Here is a 21,922-nt window from a genome sequence, read left to right on the forward strand (position 1 = left end):
CTTCTCTACTAAGCAACTTTGCAAACTATAGAGCCTTTACTAATTTTTGGGCTTGATGGTCATTTTGCGCGATTCTCCCTTTTGGAGTTTTTTGGGTCTTAAGAATCGATTTGGCGCGATGTGAACTTTTTGAATTTTTTTCAGCTTTGAAAGACATTTTGCGAACTTGTTATTTATCTCCTTTTTGGCATTTTGGACTATATTGCGAGCTTTCGTTGCTTTTCAACTTTTATTCTCTCTTTTGCTAGTTTCGTGATTTTCTTATTTTTGTTATTTTCAGCTTAGAGGCCAATTTTGGAGAGCTTTATCGAACTTGCATTTCAGCTTTAGAGGTTATATGTGCGACTTGGGAAGCTTTTTGGAAAGACTTCGGCCTAAATGGGAGTTGCGCGATCTTTATCTGACTTAAGTTCTTTTTGGCCATTTTCAGCTCATTGGTGGATTTTGCAAGAAACATCTTTTAACCTTTTTTGGCTTAAATGTTCATCTTTGAAAACTCAAGCTTTTGACACCTTTTGCGCGATTTTGAATTGTTTGCCAATTTCGGCCCAAAAGCTCGAAATGTGTGACTTTTAACCCTAAAGTTTCCTTGTTTCGATTTTGGGCCAAAAAGTACGATTTGCTCTATTTCCTTCTCTGAGTCTTCAAATTTCGTGCAAAAAGGCCGAATTGCAAGATTTTAACATGACTTAAGTTTTGAGTCTCCAAATTTCGGGCCAAAAGGCCGAATTACAAGATTTTTGCCATATACATTGCAATCTTCAAACTTAGGCCGATTTAGACAAAAGGTGCAACCTTTGACATGCGTTAGGCATCCTGGCCTTAGGTTTCAAAGTTGTTGAAGAGCCATTTTGATTTGACAACATTTCAGGACTTCACCTCAAGCTCTTTCTCACTCAAGTAACCAATTTTCTTATCAATTCAAGAACCTCTTGTCAGCTTGGTGATCTGACTTTACTGCATCTTGCTTCTCATTTTCAAGATGCAAATACTCCACTATCTAGGACTTAGGCTAGATCATCTTCTCAACGCTCAAACTCGTAAAGGCTGCATCTTCTCTTTGCGAATTACCAGAACTTCCTACTCAGGACCTGGGCGAGGACAAGACAAGAAAACAAAGAAGGTGGGAGGGGGGGACCCTGTCGATGACGGGGAGTGTGTGCAAGGCACAACAGATAGTTGTCAAGTCTTTGCTATTAGCCTTTCATTTGTAAGACATGTAGTTGCTCAAAAGTTGGCCAAGTCTCTCTCTTTGAGATGAAGTGAGGTTCAACACTCCCTTTGCCCAACCAAGGCATAATCCCTTACACTTCTCCCAATCCTGTCAGTGGATGCCCAAACTCAATCACTCCCATTTCCATTCCTCACTATCACCACCATTGTTTCACTCAATATCCTCTACCCACCTACCTTTCTATACTCCATCTACCCTTCCTTCCACCCATCCCCATATCCTAACCCACTTCACCTACATAACCTACCTTATATTTCCTAACTTCCATCCCACATCCTTAACCTACCCCTAACACTACCTTTACCTTTACCTCCACTACCCCTTCCATCTCATTCACCTCCCTACCTTCACCTATACCTTCACGTACCTAACCCTCTTCTCATCTTAGTATGCTCATCCACTACCCTTCACCTACACTCACACCTACATCCTCTACCCTCCATCTCACACCCTTATCCTTCTACTTCCCATCATACCCTTTTCCTTTACCTACCACCCTACCCAACCCTCATTCCATCTTGGTCTACCCCACCTTTGCCCTTTCCACTACCCCTTATACCTCCCACATCCTAAAACTCCTTACCCCACGTATCTCCTATTTCCCTACATCCATACCCCCTTATGTCTCCCTTTCCTCCAACATCCCATTCCTCCTCTTTCCCCACGTAGCAGCTCCCCTTACCATTTCCTTACCACTCTTCCCTCACATTCCTTCCACCTCACATTCCTCTCACACATACTGGGCCCCACAAAATCTGAAATAGAGATTTAAAAAAGGTTCTTTTAAGGCATAGAGTATTTCATTCTTTTCCTTCTCTACCGCATTACATTACTTGGGCCCACAAACTTTAAAGCTGAAATTTTAGAAGAATTCACATGCCCTGCCACATCATTGCTTGGGCCCCAACAAATTCTAAGATGGAGAAAAAATTTCAAGGCTTTTTTTTAGTATCCACCTCACCATTATGACACATCCTCAAGCCCCTTAAATCCACGTAAAATATAAAGGCAAGGTGTGGCACTAAGAAAATAAACAAGCTGGCCTCTGAAGTGAAGGATGTGTCACATAAACAAAACATTGGGGGGATTTAAATTCAAAATCAGGTCATAAGGAGAGCACGAATAAATGACAAGTAAAAGACAAGACAAGTGATCAGATTCTAAGGAGAACTCAGGAGGTACATGCCTGAGTGACTTCATCGGCAGGTTTAGGACTGAGTTTCATGGGCAAAGATAAGGCGAACTCCATCAGATTTTTTAGGACAAACTTCTTCCATGATCAAGGTGAATTCTCAGTCAGACATTGAGGCAGAGTCTTGAGGTTTATTTTGATGCAATTTTGGAGGTATCCTCATCATTTTTTTTGGCATTAGTGTGCAATTTTCTAGCAGACCAAGGCAAAAGTTGCATCCAAGTGAAAACCAGACCTAGAGCATCAACTTAGAATATCATTTCCAGACCTGAAACGGTTTCAAAATGTGATTAGTAAAGTGATAGTTTCTTTCTTCATTCTAAATAAAGGATGTATAAGGCTGAGGTTTATTTCATTCTCCTCAATTCAAGTTATGTTCAATTGCAGGTTTTGAAGCAAGGATGGAGAGCTAGGAAGGATCAGCATTCGTGGAAGCAAATGAACCACTAAACACTGCTATGTCTGGGTCCAACAAAGGGATCGATATCTGATCAGTCAAATTGACTTGAGCAAAGAAACATCTAGGAGTCAATTAGCTGGTGCAACTGAGGCATTGATACCCATTTAAAGAAAAATCATTAAATACAAATAAAGCCAAGAATACCGACTTGCTAGAGTCATACTTGTGCAAGTGTTGGGTCATTTCCTTTGACCCTCAAAATTTACGAATTGGCTAGGATCATTTCCTTTGCTCTCTAGGATGCCCGATCAGCATGAGACAGTCAAAATTTGAATGGAAGAAGTGCTTCTGAGATTTTTTAGTGGTTGGAAGGCTAACAGCAAGATGGAGATGGCAAATTTGAGACCACTTCCATTTCTCCTCATCTGGAGCGAATTTCCCTTCCACTGCTCTTGGCTAGGAGCGAGATTGATTTTTAAGCCCTCCTCAAGGTTGATGTGACACTTTCATATGCATAGATGGCGAATTTCCCAAAAGATGACAAGGCAGATTTACCTAAGGCAAAATTTCAAGTCATGTAGATGAGGGTTGGAAGATGAAAGATGAAGCTTTCAAGTCACATGGATGAAGGTTGATATCAAAGTCAGATTGCAAAAGATGAAAGACATCGAATTACTAAGCTAGTGAGATCAAGAGAGGGCGCACACACTTGAAGGTTAAAAGAGACGAATTCCAACCTGGGCGGACAGAAGCTGAAGAAATGCAAAATCGCAGAGATACAAACTGAGGTATAAAACGATGAGACACGACTCAAAAGTGCATTTTCAAGGTACTTCAAGTGCTCCTTGTTAGGAGCGAAATCCACTTCAGGTGCTCCTTGTTAGGAGTGAAATTCACTTCAAGTGCTCCTTTCTTGGAGCGAATCTCACTTCCACTGCCCTGAGATAGGAGCAAAATTTCTTCTTAGGCCTTCCATGAGGTGAATTTGGCATGTTTTCATAAATGAAAGGTTGAAAGACCTAAGGTTTAAGCACATAGAATGAAGAAACGTGAGAAAGAGCGAGTTCAATGTCAAGTTTGAAGACCACTTCAAGTGCTCCAAGTTCAGAACGAAAAACTTCAAGTGCTCCATCTTTGGAGCGAAATTTGCTTCGTGAGCTCTCCCCTTAGAGCGAATTTGCCTTCGAAGCCTTGATTGAGCACGATTTAAAGCATTTGAGTGGTCATGAGTGAAGATAGTGAACATGACTTTAATTTGAAAACCACTTCGAGTGCCCCACTTTTGCAGCGAATTTCACTTCAAGTGCTCCTCATTGAGAGCAAATTTGCTTCATTTGCCCAGGATAAGATGTAAAATTGCTTATAGAATATTGCCTTGAGCCAATTTGATGTCTTCATATGCTTAGAAAGGAGAATTTTTGAATTTAAGATGATGAAGAGCAAAATTGAAGGCTACTTCAAGTGCTCCTCTTTTGGAGCGAACTTCAAGTGCTCCTCTTTTGAAGCGAATTTCAAGCGCTACTTATTGAGAGCGAATTCTACCTCTTTTGCCTACACTCATGCGCGAATTTGCTTCAACTTCCACTGCGCACCCTAGGAGCGACCTCCTCTTATCAAACCTACAAATCACATAAAATCAGAAATTATATCAAATTAGGAGGTTATATAGAAGATATATATCATGTGTGTTTGATGCTCATTTGTTTGTTTTGGAGGAGATAAAGAAAGAAATCAAGGGGATCACGTTGGAGGAGGATCAAAACAAGTGTCCTAAGGAGGAAATTTCAATGTCAAGGTCAAGAAGATGTCCTTGAAAGGAAAACTTCATCAGCAAATACAAAGACATCAAGGAGGGTGACTACACAAGAAGAGTTCACTTACACAAAGACATGATCCACAACACTAATAGCATGAAGAGAATCACAAAGAAAGAGTTTCCAAAAGAGTGAGGAAGCAACTATGAAATCAAAGGTTCATTCCAAGGCAGTATCAGCATCCTAAACTAAGAGGGAGTCAACATCTACATCTTGCGCCTCCATGACTGAGACATTCAAGAGGATAGTTTCAAAAGAGTTAATCAAAGTCAGAAGATCATTATTATCACAGCTGAAGTTGGATAATGTTGAGTATCAAGAGATATTGCTCAGTACTCATTTATGAAGATCTACCAAGACTACAAGCAAGATGAGATGGCATCTTAGTCGTCATCCCAGACACCACTCACCAAATCAAGGAACTCCACATCAACACGTCCGAATTCAATGGACCAAGCTCATCATATGATGGCACAAACTTCGAGGCACCTACCCCCATTATCCATTGGTCGAATATTTCAGAGAGGACATGTGTCTAGATATTGCAATTATTTCACTGGCTGGAATAGAGTTTGTTGTAACAAACCCTAATTAGGGTTTTCATTGTAAGATCTTGGCCATTGATGGAGAATCAATCCTGGACATTCGTTGTAATGAGCTATCTATATAAAGCTCAAGCTCTTCATTTGTAAAAGATTAATACAGAGATAATAGAATAGTGTGTAGTCCAAGAAAAGATAGATTAGAACACAGAATAGAAGTTAGATTAGGAGGAGGAATTGTTGTCAAGACTTGTAAATAAGATACTTGTTTCATTGAAGTTATGGTGAAATGTGTTATTTCAACTAGTCCCGTGGTTTTTGTAATATTCCCCTTAAATTTTTTTTTTTAATTTTCTCAATAAGATTACAAAGCAAACACAATAACCTGTTAAGGTTAGAGAGATGAGCCAAAACAACCAAAAGAGAACCCTTCCACCTTTTGTTCACCGAGAGCCCAATCTGGGAGGGTGAGAGCATACGGTGTTCCGGGGATTGTTAGCACCATAAACTGAACGGAAATTACAATGCACGAGCGGCAAGCCAGCCCCTTCTTCTTATCCAACAAGATAGAAACTAAACTACTAGGCGGTGAACCAACCAAGGAAATCAACAAGGATTTTCAACACAATCACTCTACCACATATTTTAGTGGGAGGACAATACATAGAAACTATCACTCCACCGCATATTTCAGCGGGAGGACAATATCACTCAACCACTTACTCAGTGGAAGGACAAAGGTTACAAATTGAATTACAAACAAGAAGGCGGCTATGCCATCCTCTTCCACTTGCACAGTGGGAATTACAAATAAGAAGCAATAAGAATGATTGATCAGTACTATTGAAACAATCTTACAAATAGAGATATGAGCATAGATAAGAAGTTAAGTGCAAATCTCAAGCTATCCAAAATCACATGACATAAACACTACTTGCTGTTTTGAAACTGAAAATCAATGACACGCAGAACCAACCACACCAGGCAACACCAAAAAACTCAACTCACTCAATTCTACACTAAATCACACCAAATCTGAAACAAAAGAAAGAAATGACATAGGTGATCAATCCCCAAACCTCAAACCAGCAACTTGGAAGCTTCAGGAGTGATGCATGCAACCCAAGGCACCTCCCAAATGGTACGGACTGGTGTAGATTTCGATTTGCAGCTAAAAATCAGAATCACCACGTCCCCATTTGCAAATTGGTGACTCATCGCCTAGGGAGTACGATTGGATAGAGCCAATACCCAGAATGTAATGATCAACAGGCAAGGAGATATGAACAAAATAATGCTTCAGCGACCATGTCCAGCAACACCAAAAAATTACAATAGCAAACAAAACTCTCCAAATCTACACAAAACGCAATCCACAGGAAACAACCAAGCAATCCAACAAAATCGAACCACAGCTAGGAGTGATGTCTCACACTCGAAACTACAAAGGATACTCTAGGAGGTTTTCACCCTCGAAGAAGTCTGGAGTCATTCCGACAACATAACAGTGTAAATTCTCTGGATGACCAAATGAGAGGCCAAGCACCTGTATTTATAGATTTCCCAGTCTGAAATTCAAATCCAAATTACCGCCAAATTTACCCTCTTCAATTTGCATTTCATTTCCCCAAGGTGGACCCAAGTATGGCATCCCACACATAAGTCAAAATCACGCCTAGAGGGAAAAGACCACGATTTTTTGGCATGTAAATACACTTTGTTAAATAAAATAATGTCTCCACATTCACTCTTTGGCGTCCCCTTTCATAACATAAATATTCCGCGCAGCAGACTTAGGAAAACAACATTATGCACAATTCTCAATAAAATTAATCAATAATAAAATAATTAAATATTAAACCTTAGGATAAGGAAAGAATATTTAATTAAATAACTTATAACTCCAATACTGATTATCATCAATATCAAGGATGAAGGTGAGCAATGAAAACCACTGAATTGAACTGGATCAGGACCCTGTCCAAGACTGCCAAAAATAGCAACGCTCAAACTGCTACTTACTAAAAATAGTAAGTCATGAAATACTGCTCCGAAAAGCATGATCTTCGCAATTAGAGAAAGAGCTTGGAAAGCTCGGTAAAATTGTACCATCCAGTCATCCAAAATCTAACTTACTAAAAATAGTAAGTATGCAAACCTCAACTGAATGCGATGCATGTATCATCACTGTGAAGCTCTCTGAAAAGCCAAAAAAACTCCACAATCAGAAATTCCAGACTCCAACTGCTTCCCACTCAAAATCCTCCCGGAAGATGGAAACCCTAACTCTACCAAAAATAGCCTACGGGCCTCCTAAACAGGCTATTCTCCACCAAGAATGGTCACTAGCTGGAAGGGGACATTACAGTTTCTACTTCTCATTTGCTTTCATGTTGATTAAATTGAATGGAAAAATTGTTGAACGCATTTGTGTGGAATCCGTTTAGTCCATACCACTAGCCTCTTGCTGATTGTAAGAGTGCATTGTGTGGTCAACTAGAATGATATAATTTTAACTTCAAATTGTTATATATCCATTGTTTATGCATTAACTTGAATGGTAATCAATGTTTCATGATAATGATTTGAACATCTTTGAATTATCCATTAGAAGATTGCACTGAGCTTGTGTCAAATTGCTCGGTTAGATGTTGAGACCTTGCCCAGTAGGATTCCATCGAATCATTCACCCATTCTATTGCATTCTTAATATTAGAATAGACTTTCTAAACCCCATGCCTTTTGCCCTTTTTTACTCTCCAAGCAAATAGTTAGGATCTAAGTTCCAACACTTCAAGCATTCAACATAAGTCCCCTTGTGATCCCAGCATAATCACATCAACCAACTGTGCTTATCCACACGTCGTGACCCAACATACAAGAACCTTGGAGTTGTCTCAAGTGATCCTTAAGCCAATCTTCAACATTTGAGTAACTTTGTTCAAGAGAGGATAAGATACTTTTGGGTATTTTATTCTGTGTCCGTATGTGCCTAAAAAACACATCAACAACCAGCAAGCTGAAATGTCAACTAAAACATTAACCTGCAAATCAAATCTGCTGAAGGTACAAAATCAATAAATAAATTGAAATCCATATTATATTACTTGCTATCTGAATTTTCCCTGTATTAGAAAAGTGAGTGCAAATAGTCATTAAATAGACCTGCTGACATGTGCTCACAAAACAAAATTTAAGTGCTTTAGAGCTGGATCCTTATCATGTATTTTCATCACTTAGAATCTCTCCAAAAATATGACAAAAACTATTCCTTGCCCAGAATAAAAACTCAATAACAACAAAAATAAAACAAACTCAATATCACAGTCGACTTGAGACCTTTGCCTAGATTTGCAAATGCTAACACCAAATATAAGCACCCATTCTAGCAACTTAATTCACTAAATATAGTATATTTCCTGCTTGCACCCAACTTTAAGACTAACTGCTACTGCACCAAGTGAAAAAGAAGAGCAGCTGAGAGATCAAAACAATAACATGTCCTAGATATGGAAACCAGCTCTTAATCAACATTGTGGATGTTAAATTACCTTACAGTATTATTGTGCCATTTCTGCTTTTCAAGCGCAATTAAAAAGAAAATCCTCCACTTCATTATTCCCAGAAAATTGACATTTAGCAACCATTTGAGAAATTCATTAAATAAAATCCTAAACTTCATTGGTTCCCAGAAAATTGATATTTACCACCCATTTGAATGATGCATTGAACAAAATCCTCCGCTTCATTGGTTCCCAGAAAATTGATATTTAGCCTCATTTGAGACATGCAATTAAACTAATTTTTGAACAGGTAAATTTAAACAAATGAAATCAGAGCAATGACTCACCATTGCAGTATTGAAAATGACAGTCCTGCAATCAGGAAGTATGCTGACTGACCATGCAGGCAAATAATATCTTAAGTTAAAGAAACTGATAGTGACATCAGATTTAGGATCCATGTTTGAAAGGAATGCTGCACATTCTCCTCCTCTGCTTCTGAATACATGAGCCTGAAATCAATAAATGCCTCCAAAATTGTGAGGCCCATTAACGGAAACCATTCAAATAAAGATTATAATATATATACACATTATAACAATAGATATGTAAATCAATGAAAACATGAACTATCAATCTTTACCTCTTGTGAAGGACCCAACGTGATTTTATCATGTGATTTCCAAAAGAGAATAGCAATACTACAAAGCTTTACTGCCTTGTGTAAATCTCTAAGATGACCCCATTTGGGTTGCCTGATGATGCCTGCAAATCCAAAAAAAAAATTGATCATTAATTCAAGAGAACTCAGTTTGAGCTAATTAGATATTATCAGAATTAAATTGTTATTCTATAGTACATGTTTTTAAGAAATAATATTATGAAAACAAATTCAAAGAACATTGGGTAAGAATTTGTATTTTTAACTTGTCTTATTCTTTCAATGATAAATTACAAAGAGAGATCCAAAACTTCGAATTCATAATTTTTGCGACTAATTTCTTACCTTAACTTCATTATCATTAATAATAATTGCAGAAAGATGAAGTCTCTAAAAATAATATTGTAAAATGCATATACATTGTTGTTACCAACCATATTCATCAATCGGTGCATCATAATCATAGCTTGGGGTGACAAATGGTCCTCCAGAACGCCCCAAATTAGTTCCGCCATGATACTGTAGTGCAAATTTAATGTCAAATCACAAAAAAATTGAAAGATGTCTATGCACATAAACTAGAACCAACTCAATTTGTTAACATAAACCAATTTATGCATCAGTTCAATCATTTCATACCATGTAATAGTTTACAAAAGTACCCTTTTTTGCAACAAATCGTGCAACCGCATATGCAATATCTTCCACTGGCCTTTGGGGTCTCCTCCCTCCAAATACCTGAAACCTATATTAACAGAAATTTTCATAAAAACAGTAAAATGAGAAGCTGTAACAGAATGAAATTACATTAGAATTAAAATCGCATGTGAGTTTAAGCTATGTATTATTCCGAACTTACCAACCAGTCCAATTTTCTGTCCATATTTTTGGTTCTTTAGTTGAATTAGAAGTGAATGTCTCTCGGTCTCCACAATACATGCCATTACAAGTATCGATCTACAAAAATAAAAGGAACATTTAGAAGAAACAAAAAACTGTAATAGGAAATAATTGATTCTAACCAAGTATCAAATGATTATTATAGAAAAAATGATATAATTGACGTTATTTTCATTTAATCCAAAATTTAACTCAAGCTTGTTTGTCATATATCTGGCTATTTAAAACGAAGAAAAAAAGGTAACAGGCATTTTTTGAAACATGGTAAAAAAATAGATTATATTAGAGTCTCTAAAGCTTAGCTAAACAAATTTTGAATTTTGTAATAGTCATAAGCACAAATGAGGACACCATTGGTCATGCAGGACATTGATACTATTTGTACTTCTACTGCTTTTGATGTTATAGAAACCTCTATTTAATAGATTTTAATCATGTGGATGCTTCTACTTCTATTGAACCTCATGTTGGGGATGCTGCTACTTCTAATGATCTTCTACATACCCTTGTTGCTGCTTTTATATTTGATCCATTAAAAGCTGAAGCTAGCCTTAGACCCTCTTGAAGAACGAATATTCAATGCTCTTCCAATACAAACAAACACTAATCGAATTAAACACACCAAACAGAACTCATATATAGTGAAAATGATGCAAACACAATACCATAAAAGTTTGAGAAACCCCCAATGAGAGAAAACTCAAAGAAGAGTGTGTTTTCATGCCTCATGCCACTATACCAGAGGTTATACAAGTGTTACATCACTCATAGTTACAAGACTTGGACTCAGTTCAGACTCGGCAAGCTGATTTTTTACTCAAACTCGGCACCCGGACTCGACAAAAACTCAGCCAAGACTCGGCAAAATGGAAAACCCTAGAAATTCAAAGATTTTTAAGGATTTAAAACCTATTTCATGCATCCTTTAATAAATAAACCTTAAAGACACAATAATTTCATCCATAGTTGGACTACTCGCGACTCAACTCGACTCGCCAAACCCCTGAGAAAAAAACTCGGCAACGTAAAAACACACTTAATTTTAATAAAAAATGCATTTTTTCTGCAAAATTTAATGAGAAGATGCATCCAATGAGTCAATAAATGATAACACAAAAGAAACAAGTTGATTCTAGATATATTTAAATGTAAAGTGTCTACAAAATCGCATCCTCATGAGGAATGCTGATGGCTGGAAGCAAAATAGTAAATAGTTTTTGTAAAACTAAAAGTAAATACATCATTACAAATTACAATTACAACTTCCTCTTCCCAGCTCTAGGTAAAAATAGAGGAGAGGTAAAACTAGAGGGTCTAGTCCTAGAAGTCTGCAATAAGCCAAGAACAAAATAAACATCATTACATAAAATAAGCCACCCGGACCAAAAATACTCAAAGCAGGTCCACTCCAAGAGAAAGAAGAACCAAAACACATCACTATACATCCTTCCAAGACAAATCCAATGATCCGCACACGCTAATATATTCTCCAAAGTCATTACCAAATGTCACATGTAGCCATAGCAATCATTCAGCCAAAAAACATCTTCCGATGCAAAATACCTCACGTGGATCTCGACACGCCATGGTGAGACCCATAACAACTTCTCAATACATCTTCCAATGCATATCTAGACCAAAGGAATATGATCCAATCAAGATAACTCAATCACACACGCCAAATTATAACATAACTGAATATCTCGAACATAAATCAACAAAGCTCTCTTGCAAAACAAAGAATCCACCAGAGAAGCAAACTAAGAATACTATACAAGCCATAAAATCACATCCACTAAACCGCAACACAATCTGCAACATATTTGAAGGTCACTGAAGACTTTCTGAACTAGTCTGACCAGTGTTACAAGACTCGGACTTGGCAAGATAATTTTTTACTCGGACTCGAACTTGACGCCTGGACTTGGTAAAAACTCAACCAGGAATCAAAAAATTGAAAAACCCAAGAAATTCAAAGATTTTAAGGATTTAAAACTTGTCTCATGCATCCTTTAATAAATAAATCTTAAAGACACAATAATCTCGCAAATAGAATTAAAATTACTAGATGCCCTTAACGACACTGTAAACTACTAAATTTGTGTATAGACTATACAAGGTTGATTGAAGACAATCATGTGCAGATGACAACTTCTTCAGAAGTTCAATCTCTAAAATCAACCAACACAATTTTCAAACAGAAAGTGTAAAATGACACCAAATTGCTTATTCATGACTGTTTGTAAATTCTAATTTGCCTTGATGCACCAATGGGGTTCATGCATGCCTAATACAGTGCTTAGCAAAATTAATCAGGTCCACATGAATGAGATATTGAAACTTTTTGCATGTATTAATTTAGGATATCATATCTTAGTTTTGTGTTTATTCTCCTATTTATGCCTTACCTAAGTATGCTACTACTGGAAAAGATTGATTGGGCAACAAGTTATGTATCTTCAAATTTGAATTCAAGACATTCTTTTGCAGATGTGTACCACTAAAATCTAGCAATTTTTTATTGACATTTTACTTCCACAAGATAGCATTTAATAGATTATATATTGTAATACCAATTTTGTGCCATCCATTTAGAAACTTTATGTGTTGCAGATACAATATCCTCACTCAAGATTCAAGATATGTCGTCCACCGTATCCCTCGGATAACTTGAGTTCAACTATCGCCATCTAGAGGACAAGCTTCCCTTCTGCCCGAGGGTGTATTAGTTGTTGCCGGAACTCATCCAGAATTCAACAACTAAAATACTCCCATAGAATAGTAGGGCCCCCCCCCATGAACTGGTCGATCCAAATTAGTTGAGGAGCCTACCTGATTCATTTTCTCTCTTTCTTGCCTCCGAACCCAAGGATGGAGAGCTCATGCTCCTGAACTCAACTCTCCACTCTAAACCCCCGGTCAATAACTATCTGGATTGGACATCTGTTAACATCATCTATAAAAAATTATGAATTGAAAATTAAATTTCCATAGCTAAAAATTAGCTCTGAAATCTTCTGCATGGCAGAGGCTTACCCTTGGGACTTGGCGAGTCTACCAAATCTGACAGACTCAGGGAGTCTAAGCAGACTCAGCTAGACTCGGCCAAGTCTGAGTCCAAGGTCGTCTAGACTCTACAAAGTCATCCCGGCTCGGGACTGGCAAAGTCCAAGCCAAACTATAACTATGAGTCTGACAAACACACATACTGCCAAAGAACAGAACTAACTATTCGAATTGAAATACCATAACTAACATCAAAAATACCAAACTCAATCTGCAATATAAACCACAACTGCAACAACCAAGAGCATATCCGGACCAAAATCTATCAAGATAACCAAGTTTGACACCAATGACAACTATACAAGCTCATACTTCCACCAGACTGATGCATCCATTTTTGGGTGAAAATCAGAGGTATTACAGCAGTGCGTACAGCTAAATTATTAGCATGCTGAATTCTTTTGTAAGTGCTTGGTCTTGTTGATTTACACTCAATTATAGGAGGTTTTGCATTTTGTTGCTGTTGATTATCATACAAGTTTATCTTCAGAATTTCTAGCATAATTATTTTATGTTTGCCTTGTAATTTTCTATGTAGTTCTCCACCAAAAAATATATAAACTAATGGTTGATTTTAATATTGTAAGTGTATGAGGCTATGCAACCGCAACATCGGATTATTATTTTTTATATAAATGTATGTAGTTCTGCCCCAAATTTAGAATGCCTATTTGTTTTGGAAGCCTTATTGCCAAAACTAGGTTCAATCATCTTGAGTTAAAGCTTGTAATAAATCTAAAAGGCTTGCCACTAGAATAAGCATATCCTTACTTCCGGATTTCATAATAGTTTGCAATATCAAGTTGTGTGACTTGCCATCAACAAGTACAATATTCTCATATTATTCTAATTCTATCACTATATGCTCTCAGCTTGCTCACATCGGAACCTCAGTGAAAAAAGTGTTAAGGTTTCATGAACATTAATTGTAAAAAATAGTCAAAATTTTAATTCAGGCCATAACATTGAAAATGTCGGTTATTTCATCTCAAACTAAAGTTTTTTAAATGCCCCTCAAACTTCAGTACTTTGCAACCATCCTACTCATGTATTTCCATAAAAATGATAATGTCTTTTCCTTTTTCTATGGACCCCAACCTAAGTCCTCTTCTCCATGAATAACATCTACAATTCCAGCTTCCCATTGTTAAGTATTCCCAAGGCAGGTTAAAACCCTATTTCTTGTGTGCCATTCTGTTACCGATTTAGGGTTTTATCATTCTATAAGCATGCCCATTTTCTTGCATTTCTTGATGCCTTCACTTTTTCCCCTTCCTTCTCTCTTCTTGTGGTACTATGGTCAAGTCTTTATCTACTTGTGTATCATGTTCTTTCCTTTTATGATTCTTTTCCATGAGTTCCCTTTGTGTATATGGCAGTTTCTTTAGTAATTGGGCCCAAGACTTGGCCTCCTCATTGAATCACTTAACTAGTTTTATATATATATATATATGCTTGTGATTGCCAATTCAATCTATTTCATTTGTGGTGCATCTCTTATTTCTAGAGATTTTGATTTATTTTCTTCTACCATTTTCAGTTGGTCTAGATCTTGTTTTATTATAATCAGCTCTTCCTCTCTTTTTCCATGATGTTGTTTACTTTTTCTTTGTGCAGTTTTCTCTCTCTTACTGATATCCGGTTGGATTCTGTGATTTCTTTTATCTTGTTGTCTTCATATTGACCCCTTACTTCCAAAGTCTTAAAAGTCTTTATTTCATGATCATTAGCTGATTGATATATAATTCCAATGATCATATTACTGGTGTTGACGTGGGGCTTATAGATCCTTGTTTTCTAGCTTATCTTCCACCGTTTCTACTTTGTTTGTTAGTAAGTTTTGGCCTCATTTAGTTGTGTCTTATTTCAACTTGAGGCACTCAGTTAACTTTTTCCTTTCCTTTATCTTGCTCTTTAACCGTTTTCTCTCCTTGTGCTTTATGCATTCTAGCAATGCTTGTAGACGAGTTATGAGCTATTTTCGGCAAAATAACTGTGGATTTTTCGTTCTTTGTTTGTTTCAGTTTCTGAGTTTGCTTGCACCTTAAAAGCTGCTTCTACAGTTTCACATTTATGTATGCCAACCTTTCCATTGTATCTTAAAGGCTAGGCTAAGGGTGTCCTAGCATGGATGTTCCCCATGAGCCAATTGTCCCTCCACGTGCATTGAGATTAGGGTACAGATAGACAATTGGGGGACCTAATGGGTATTGTGAAACGTAGTTCAATGTAAATATAAAAAACCCCATGATATTTTTATTAACCTATATGCTTGCTTCCCCACTTGGAACCCTTCTATTGTTTCATTATTGCCAACTGTGCATTCCCCTGGCACTATTATCTTTGTATGCGAATGGTCCAATATAACCTGTTTCTACACGTTCCTATCGGCTGGTATTTGCTCTTCTTGTTGCAATTGTGCATATCATCTACCCAGGAAATAAGTTGATGAGAATCAGATTGGAGAGTCTCCAATAAATATGATTACAATAACCCAAAGCTCATTACAATATTAAAAATCAAACGAACAAGCTGACTAGTATTAATCACATCACCCTCATTTCACATACCACTCATATTCTAATTCTTGACTTAAAGATGTATGAATCAATTTAAATTTTCCATTCAAAGAGGAAAATTGCAACGTTCTACGAGGACGTGTCCCCGCCCCTAGAGCCCTATGTCCCCGTCCCCACTATCGTTTTGAGGATGGCGGAATCTCACGGGGACGTCCCCCTCCCTCAAAAATCGTAGGAAATCTTTGAAATGTCCTCAGACCACACAAGAATGTCTAGCCATCCTCCGGACAGCCAAAGACATTTGAGGGGACAGCCAGGCATCCCTACAGCAGTGGTATAACTGTATAGCAGCAAAAAAATTCCCTATAAATGTATTTTTTTCATTTCTGCTTCATTTTTTCAATCATCCAAAAAAAAAAAAAATTGTCTAACACCTTATGCAGCTTATCATTGTTGTCCATCAAAACCATTAGGGTCTCCACTCCCAAACCCCTATTATGGATCTCATGATTAATTTTATTGTTGTTTTATGATTTTTATTGTGGTTTGTTGTTATGCTACTGCTATCATTATTTATTTAATTTATATAGTGATATTGTTGTTATCCCCCCCCTCTCTCTTTCTCTCTCTAAAATCGACCCCTCCCCATCCCCAAAACACTGCAAAACATAGGAAAAATGTTCATCCATCTTCGCCCTTTGTAATTTTTGCATAACAAGTTGATGAGAGATTTGAGGCTACAATTCAATGGTAAACATTGATGGCCTAGAAATCATTGGTTAGAGGTTTGAATCCCATTAGGGAATCTCTAATAAATATGATTACAATAACCCAAAGCTCATTACAATATTTAAAAAGAAAGAAACAAGCTCACAAGTGTAAAACACATCACCCTCGTTTCACATACCACTCATATTCGAAATCTTTGTCTTAGAAGATGTATGAATCAATTTAAATCTTCCAGAAAAAATTGTTCTTCCTTATTTGCCCTTTTTAGTTTCTGCATAACAAGTTGATGGGAGATTCAGGGGGTTTGAATTACATTGCGGCCTTTCCAATATATATGATTACAATAACCCAAAGCTTATTACCATATTAAAAATGAAAGAAACAAGCTGACAAGTGTAAAACATGTCACCCTCATTTCACGTACCACCCCTTTTTGCCCTTTGCAGTTTCTGCATAACACTCACTAGGTTATTTACCCACCTAAGGGGAGATAGTTTTTTAATCATTTTCATTAATGACCTCCCATTTCAGAATCCTTGTTAAGATTATTGCTCAGATTTCTAGCTCATTATACATATATTATAGAAGAGTTCGCTATGTGGGAACCTGAGGGTGTATGATGTCACTCCCCAAAGCCCCATATTAACAAAAAAAAATATGTTCTACATCAGCCTCTCTTACGTATTGTCTACGCAACAGTTTCAGGGCTGCTAAATTGTAATACTTGTTCACATCAATTTGCATACCAAGGGGTTAAAAAAAAGCAGAGGCTGTAAAAAAGAGCAAGGCTATGGACATATCTTACCTTTGCCCTGCTGCTGATCACAAATTGGGTGCGTCCAATGTCATTGCGACTTCTTTCCGCACCTCTGCTTGCTTTTGGTAACCAAAATGAGTCACAGATATGCCAACACAAATACGAATATCTAACGTCTAGATTATGGAAACCACACCACCGGACCTCTATTTCAAATATAAACTTTTCAGGGCCATGTCATCTAGTCGTATATTTAGTTTATCATATATTTAGCACATCATATAAAATATTTAGCACATCATATAAAGGAGACATTTAAATATGTTTTTTAAAAACCTTTCCTATGATGTGTTAAAAAGGTTCTCACAATGTAGCTCTGGTGAAGGTAGTAATTCCATCAACAATGTCCATAATTGCATAGAATTCTTTAAAAAAAAATCAATTAAACTACTTTAATATTTGTTATGTAAATGAGGCAATTTAGAATTGATAAAAGAGCCTCTCTTTATTGAAATTTTCAAAATTGAGCTTTCAAGAATGTTTCATGGTTAGTTGGTTTGGGTTTTTTTTTTGTGAGTTAGAAGATTGACATCCAATTAAGTTGTTGTACAAAAAAATTAGAAATACCACAAATTTTACTAAAGACTCAACAATATTCTTTTAAATGTCAATTTTCCCTATTTGAACTTTCCTTGTCTCAACCATCCTCCTAACAAAATGATATTGCACATCTACATATTTAGTTTGAAAACAATAATTTTATTTACTAATTAATTTAATCTATTTAACCATCATAAATAATATATAGGATAGTTTTTTTTGTTTTTTAGTGAATTCAATCTTTTAACCAATAGAACACAACCCCTAATTTATTTTTATACAATAATTTATAACAAAATATAAGATCTTTTGAAAAAATACTAACATATGCAATATATGAATTTAAGCGTATCTTGAGACTTAATGATTAATAAATAAATAAAAATTCAACTTTAAGCTCAACTATGTTCTACATGAGCTTTATCCAAATATGCAAAGTATAAAGAATTCAAAACAAATATGGGAAGTAATACCTAAGCATTACATTATAGAAAAAGCATGTATGTACCATTTTCTTAGTTGTCATGTGCACCTTACTAGGTAAGTGAAAACAATTAATTACAACACTAGCAAAACAAAATTAAACATAAGGAAACTAACCACATTATCAGGGGCGTCATCTTGTTTGCACATTGTCCAAGGAACTCCTGTTTGTAATGCCACAACCATGCTTGCTGCCCATTCAACATATGAATGCCCACTTTCTCCAAAATGAGCCTCTACATTTTGATATTCATTCTCTATCTATAAACACAAAACATATAGTCATTAATTATTGATTCTTTATCTATAAACACAAACCATATAGTTAATAGCATCAACAAACAGTTTTAATCAATGATTACAAAAAAAAATTAATAAAATAAATTGAAATTATATAATAAAGAATAAAAAATTTAATTATAAAATAATAAGTATATAACATCAGTATGATAATAAGTTTGGGGAAGTGGAACAGAGGATCAATAAATGTTAGACCACCCTGCACAAAATTATGGAGATACTTTGGTGGCTAAACTAGAAAAACTTCACCAGGGCAGGGTTTTTGTTGACTTGGACCGGGAAAACGATTTGAGTACTGAGGATAATTCGGGTCTTAGCAAGAGAACGAGGGCAAGTATGAAGAAGAAGACTACTAATTTGCCTCGGGACATCATGGAGTTGAAGGAAGCGACCTAGAAGATGAATCAACTTGAAGCTGATGTTGTTGAAACTTTAAAGAACCTGGGTTAGTGTTGTTTCTTTTGCTAGTGTTGTTGTATTCTTCTGTTAGCGTTGTGTTGGCTTTTTGCTAGTGTTGGGCTGGGGTTCTTTCTGTGTGTCTTGTTTTTTGTCAGTCTTGTTGGGTAAAAGCACAATTTTGAGTCCACATAAAAGTGACATTTCTAAATTGAATTTCAAAATAATGTAAACTGATCAAATATAGAAATATTAATTAAACTTATGTCTATTATTTTAAAAAATAAAAATAAAAAAAGTTTGACATTTGTTTTATATATTCAAACACGGATTTTTTATTTCTGAAAAATGTTGAAAAATCAGGGGTTCTAGTTGACGTCGCCAAACAAAATGAAAACAAACTTATTTTTTTCTGATTTTAATTTTCCAAATAGAATACATATATATGCAGTGTTAAAAAAAAATTAAATTTTGATATATATTTTTCTCGTAATAATATTTTTAAGTCCAACATAGCTGAATTTGGTAGTTTTCATTCGACGTCACCTTTTGTCTACCAAATTTATGATTATCAAAAAAAAAAATTATACCCTTTTGGAGAAGATTCTCTCATCTAGTGAAAAATATATTTTTTAAATTTTTTAATATCATTTAATTTTTTTTTAATTTTTAATTAGCTTCTTTTTTAACTTCAAAAACCTACTTGCAATGTTTAATTAATAAAAAATATTAAAATTAATCAAAATATGAAAAAAAAAATTATATGTCTAGATTCGTGACTTCAAGCTCTACAAAAGGGTATTTTTTTATTTTTGTAAAAACATATTTTGCTTGAAGAAAAATTGAGCAGAAGTGAAAAGTTTTAGAAATACAAACAAAATAGGTGATTTGGCTACCACATCACCTGCCACGTTGGTGAGTCTGGTCGAACTCAGTCCGGTCGGACTAAGTTCAGCCAGACTGTTTTGAATTTTATTGAAAAATCTAAGGTCAAGTACTCACAAAAAGTGCCTAAATTGCGCCAATAGTCCGGTCAAATTGAGTTCGGCCAAACTCAGTCCAATCAAACTATCAATGCCATTTCGGTGCCACGCGGCTCGGGGGTAGTTTGGTTATACTGAGTTCAATTTAACACAAAATATTATTAAATAAAATAAAAATTAGTTTTGTTATTAAAGGTGGCTTATATATTGGTGTCAAATAAGATTACATGAATTTATATAATTATTAACTAAGATTGACTTAAAACTATTTAAATTAATTAAAACTATAAGTTAGTTTATAATTTACTAAATAATTAAAAATTGTGTAATACATAAACCATTACTTAAATAAAAGTTATGTTATGTTTAAATAATCACAAATAACATGACAAGAGTTATTGCTCGATGATATTTAATATAAATAGCATATGATTTATGTAGATAATAACAAATGATATGACCCTTGAGATGATATTTTTTATAGATAGCAACAACTAAATGCATTATTTTGTTCTGTCTATCTTAAAATATTAAGAAAGTTCTCCATTATAATTATTATATCAAATTGTCCAAGGGGTTGAGCTTAATTGGTTAAAACACTAGGTTGTCACTGTGGAAACCCTTCTAAGTTGTGACTCTTGGCCTTCCATAAAAATGAGGAAGGTTTAAGATCACTGCGGCTTCGACCTATTACCTACCAAAAAAAAAAATTATTATATCAAATTAATATACTTTTTATTTTAAAATTTAAAAAAATCCCTTATGTCCATTACTATACTACCTAAATTAGAGTTATTTAAAACAAAATCATCCAAAACCTTTTCTATTGAATATTAATCACATTAATAATCAAAATATGATTCAAAGATGATATTAGAAACCTAATAATTTTTAAGATTCCAAGGGTATACATCACTGTAAAATTAGTATAATTAAAAAAGTATACATTACTATAAAAATTTTGTTTCCATCATTAATTTTGAGTATAACTACTGAGTTAAAATAAAAATTTATCTATATTTGTTGAGTTGTTAGATTCTTTGTTGTAAGATTCATATAGAATATTGTATTGCATACATGTTTTGGCTAATTGAGGAATAAGTGGGACTAGGTGGTTGTACTTCCTTTTTTATACAATTGTAAGAAATGTTGTATTGTATATATATTTTATCATGTTTAAATTATACTTTAACATGTTCACATAAAATGACTAGATTCTCATTTGTATCAAAATAATGAATATTTGTGAGATATTATCATAGAGCGCTTGTATAAATTAAACTTTATATTTAGGTAGAAAAGTAAAAGAGTCATTCTCATGAATTCACCCAAAATCTTTTTCTTTAGATTTTATTGGTTAAATTATACTTAATTATTTTAATACTATCATATGTTAATCATCTAACAAAAGTGTTTTTTTTCCATTTCTAATAATCTTATGATAATCATCTAACAAAAGTGTTTTTTTTCCATTTCTAATAATCTTTTGGTTCATAGAACCAAATAAATCAACTTGGATAAATGAGTTAAGGATAGTAGGAAGCTAAAGGACCTTATAAGGATGTAGGGAAAATTCCAACATTAGATTATTGTTAGCTCAAATATTTATAGAGTACTTATTAATATCAATTTGGTTTAGAAAAAGTTTTTTAGTGAGATTCTAATGAATTAAAGTCTTTTTTATGTCCAAGAAGTAATGAGACCTAGTCTAACTTCTTTGTTTTGTGAATAGTTGTATGAGTGCTTATTTGTATATTGAAATTTTGTTATAAATAATTATGTGTTTTTGTTTTCATACAAATGTAATAAAGTCATTTCCAATGAAGAAGCATATTGGGATTAT

The 21,922-nt window shown here is 35.1% G+C and overlaps 1 protein-coding gene across 1 annotated transcript in view; it reads right to left on the minus strand.

Annotated features, from left to right (window-relative positions):
- The window catches only part of LOC131068392 (beta-galactosidase), a 112,405-nt gene that overhangs the window by 80,060 nt on the left and 10,423 nt on the right, over positions 1-21,922 (minus strand). The window contains exons 5-10 of the mRNA XM_058003574.2: positions 18,518-18,661; positions 10,206-10,303; positions 9,986-10,091; positions 9,781-9,865; positions 9,329-9,450; positions 9,033-9,197 (exon numbers count right to left, since the gene is read on the minus strand). Of these exons, the coding sequence (XP_057859557.2) occupies positions 9,033-9,197; positions 9,329-9,450; positions 9,781-9,865; positions 9,986-10,091; positions 10,206-10,303; positions 18,518-18,661 (720 nt within the window). The remainder of the gene's footprint in view (positions 1-9,032; positions 9,198-9,328; positions 9,451-9,780; positions 9,866-9,985; positions 10,092-10,205; positions 10,304-18,517; positions 18,662-21,922) is intronic.

Source organism: Cryptomeria japonica, chromosome 5 (assembly GCF_030272615.1).
Source record: "Cryptomeria japonica chromosome 5, Sugi_1.0, whole genome shotgun sequence".
NCBI classification, from domain to species: domain Eukaryota; kingdom Viridiplantae; phylum Streptophyta; class Pinopsida; order Cupressales; family Cupressaceae; genus Cryptomeria; species Cryptomeria japonica.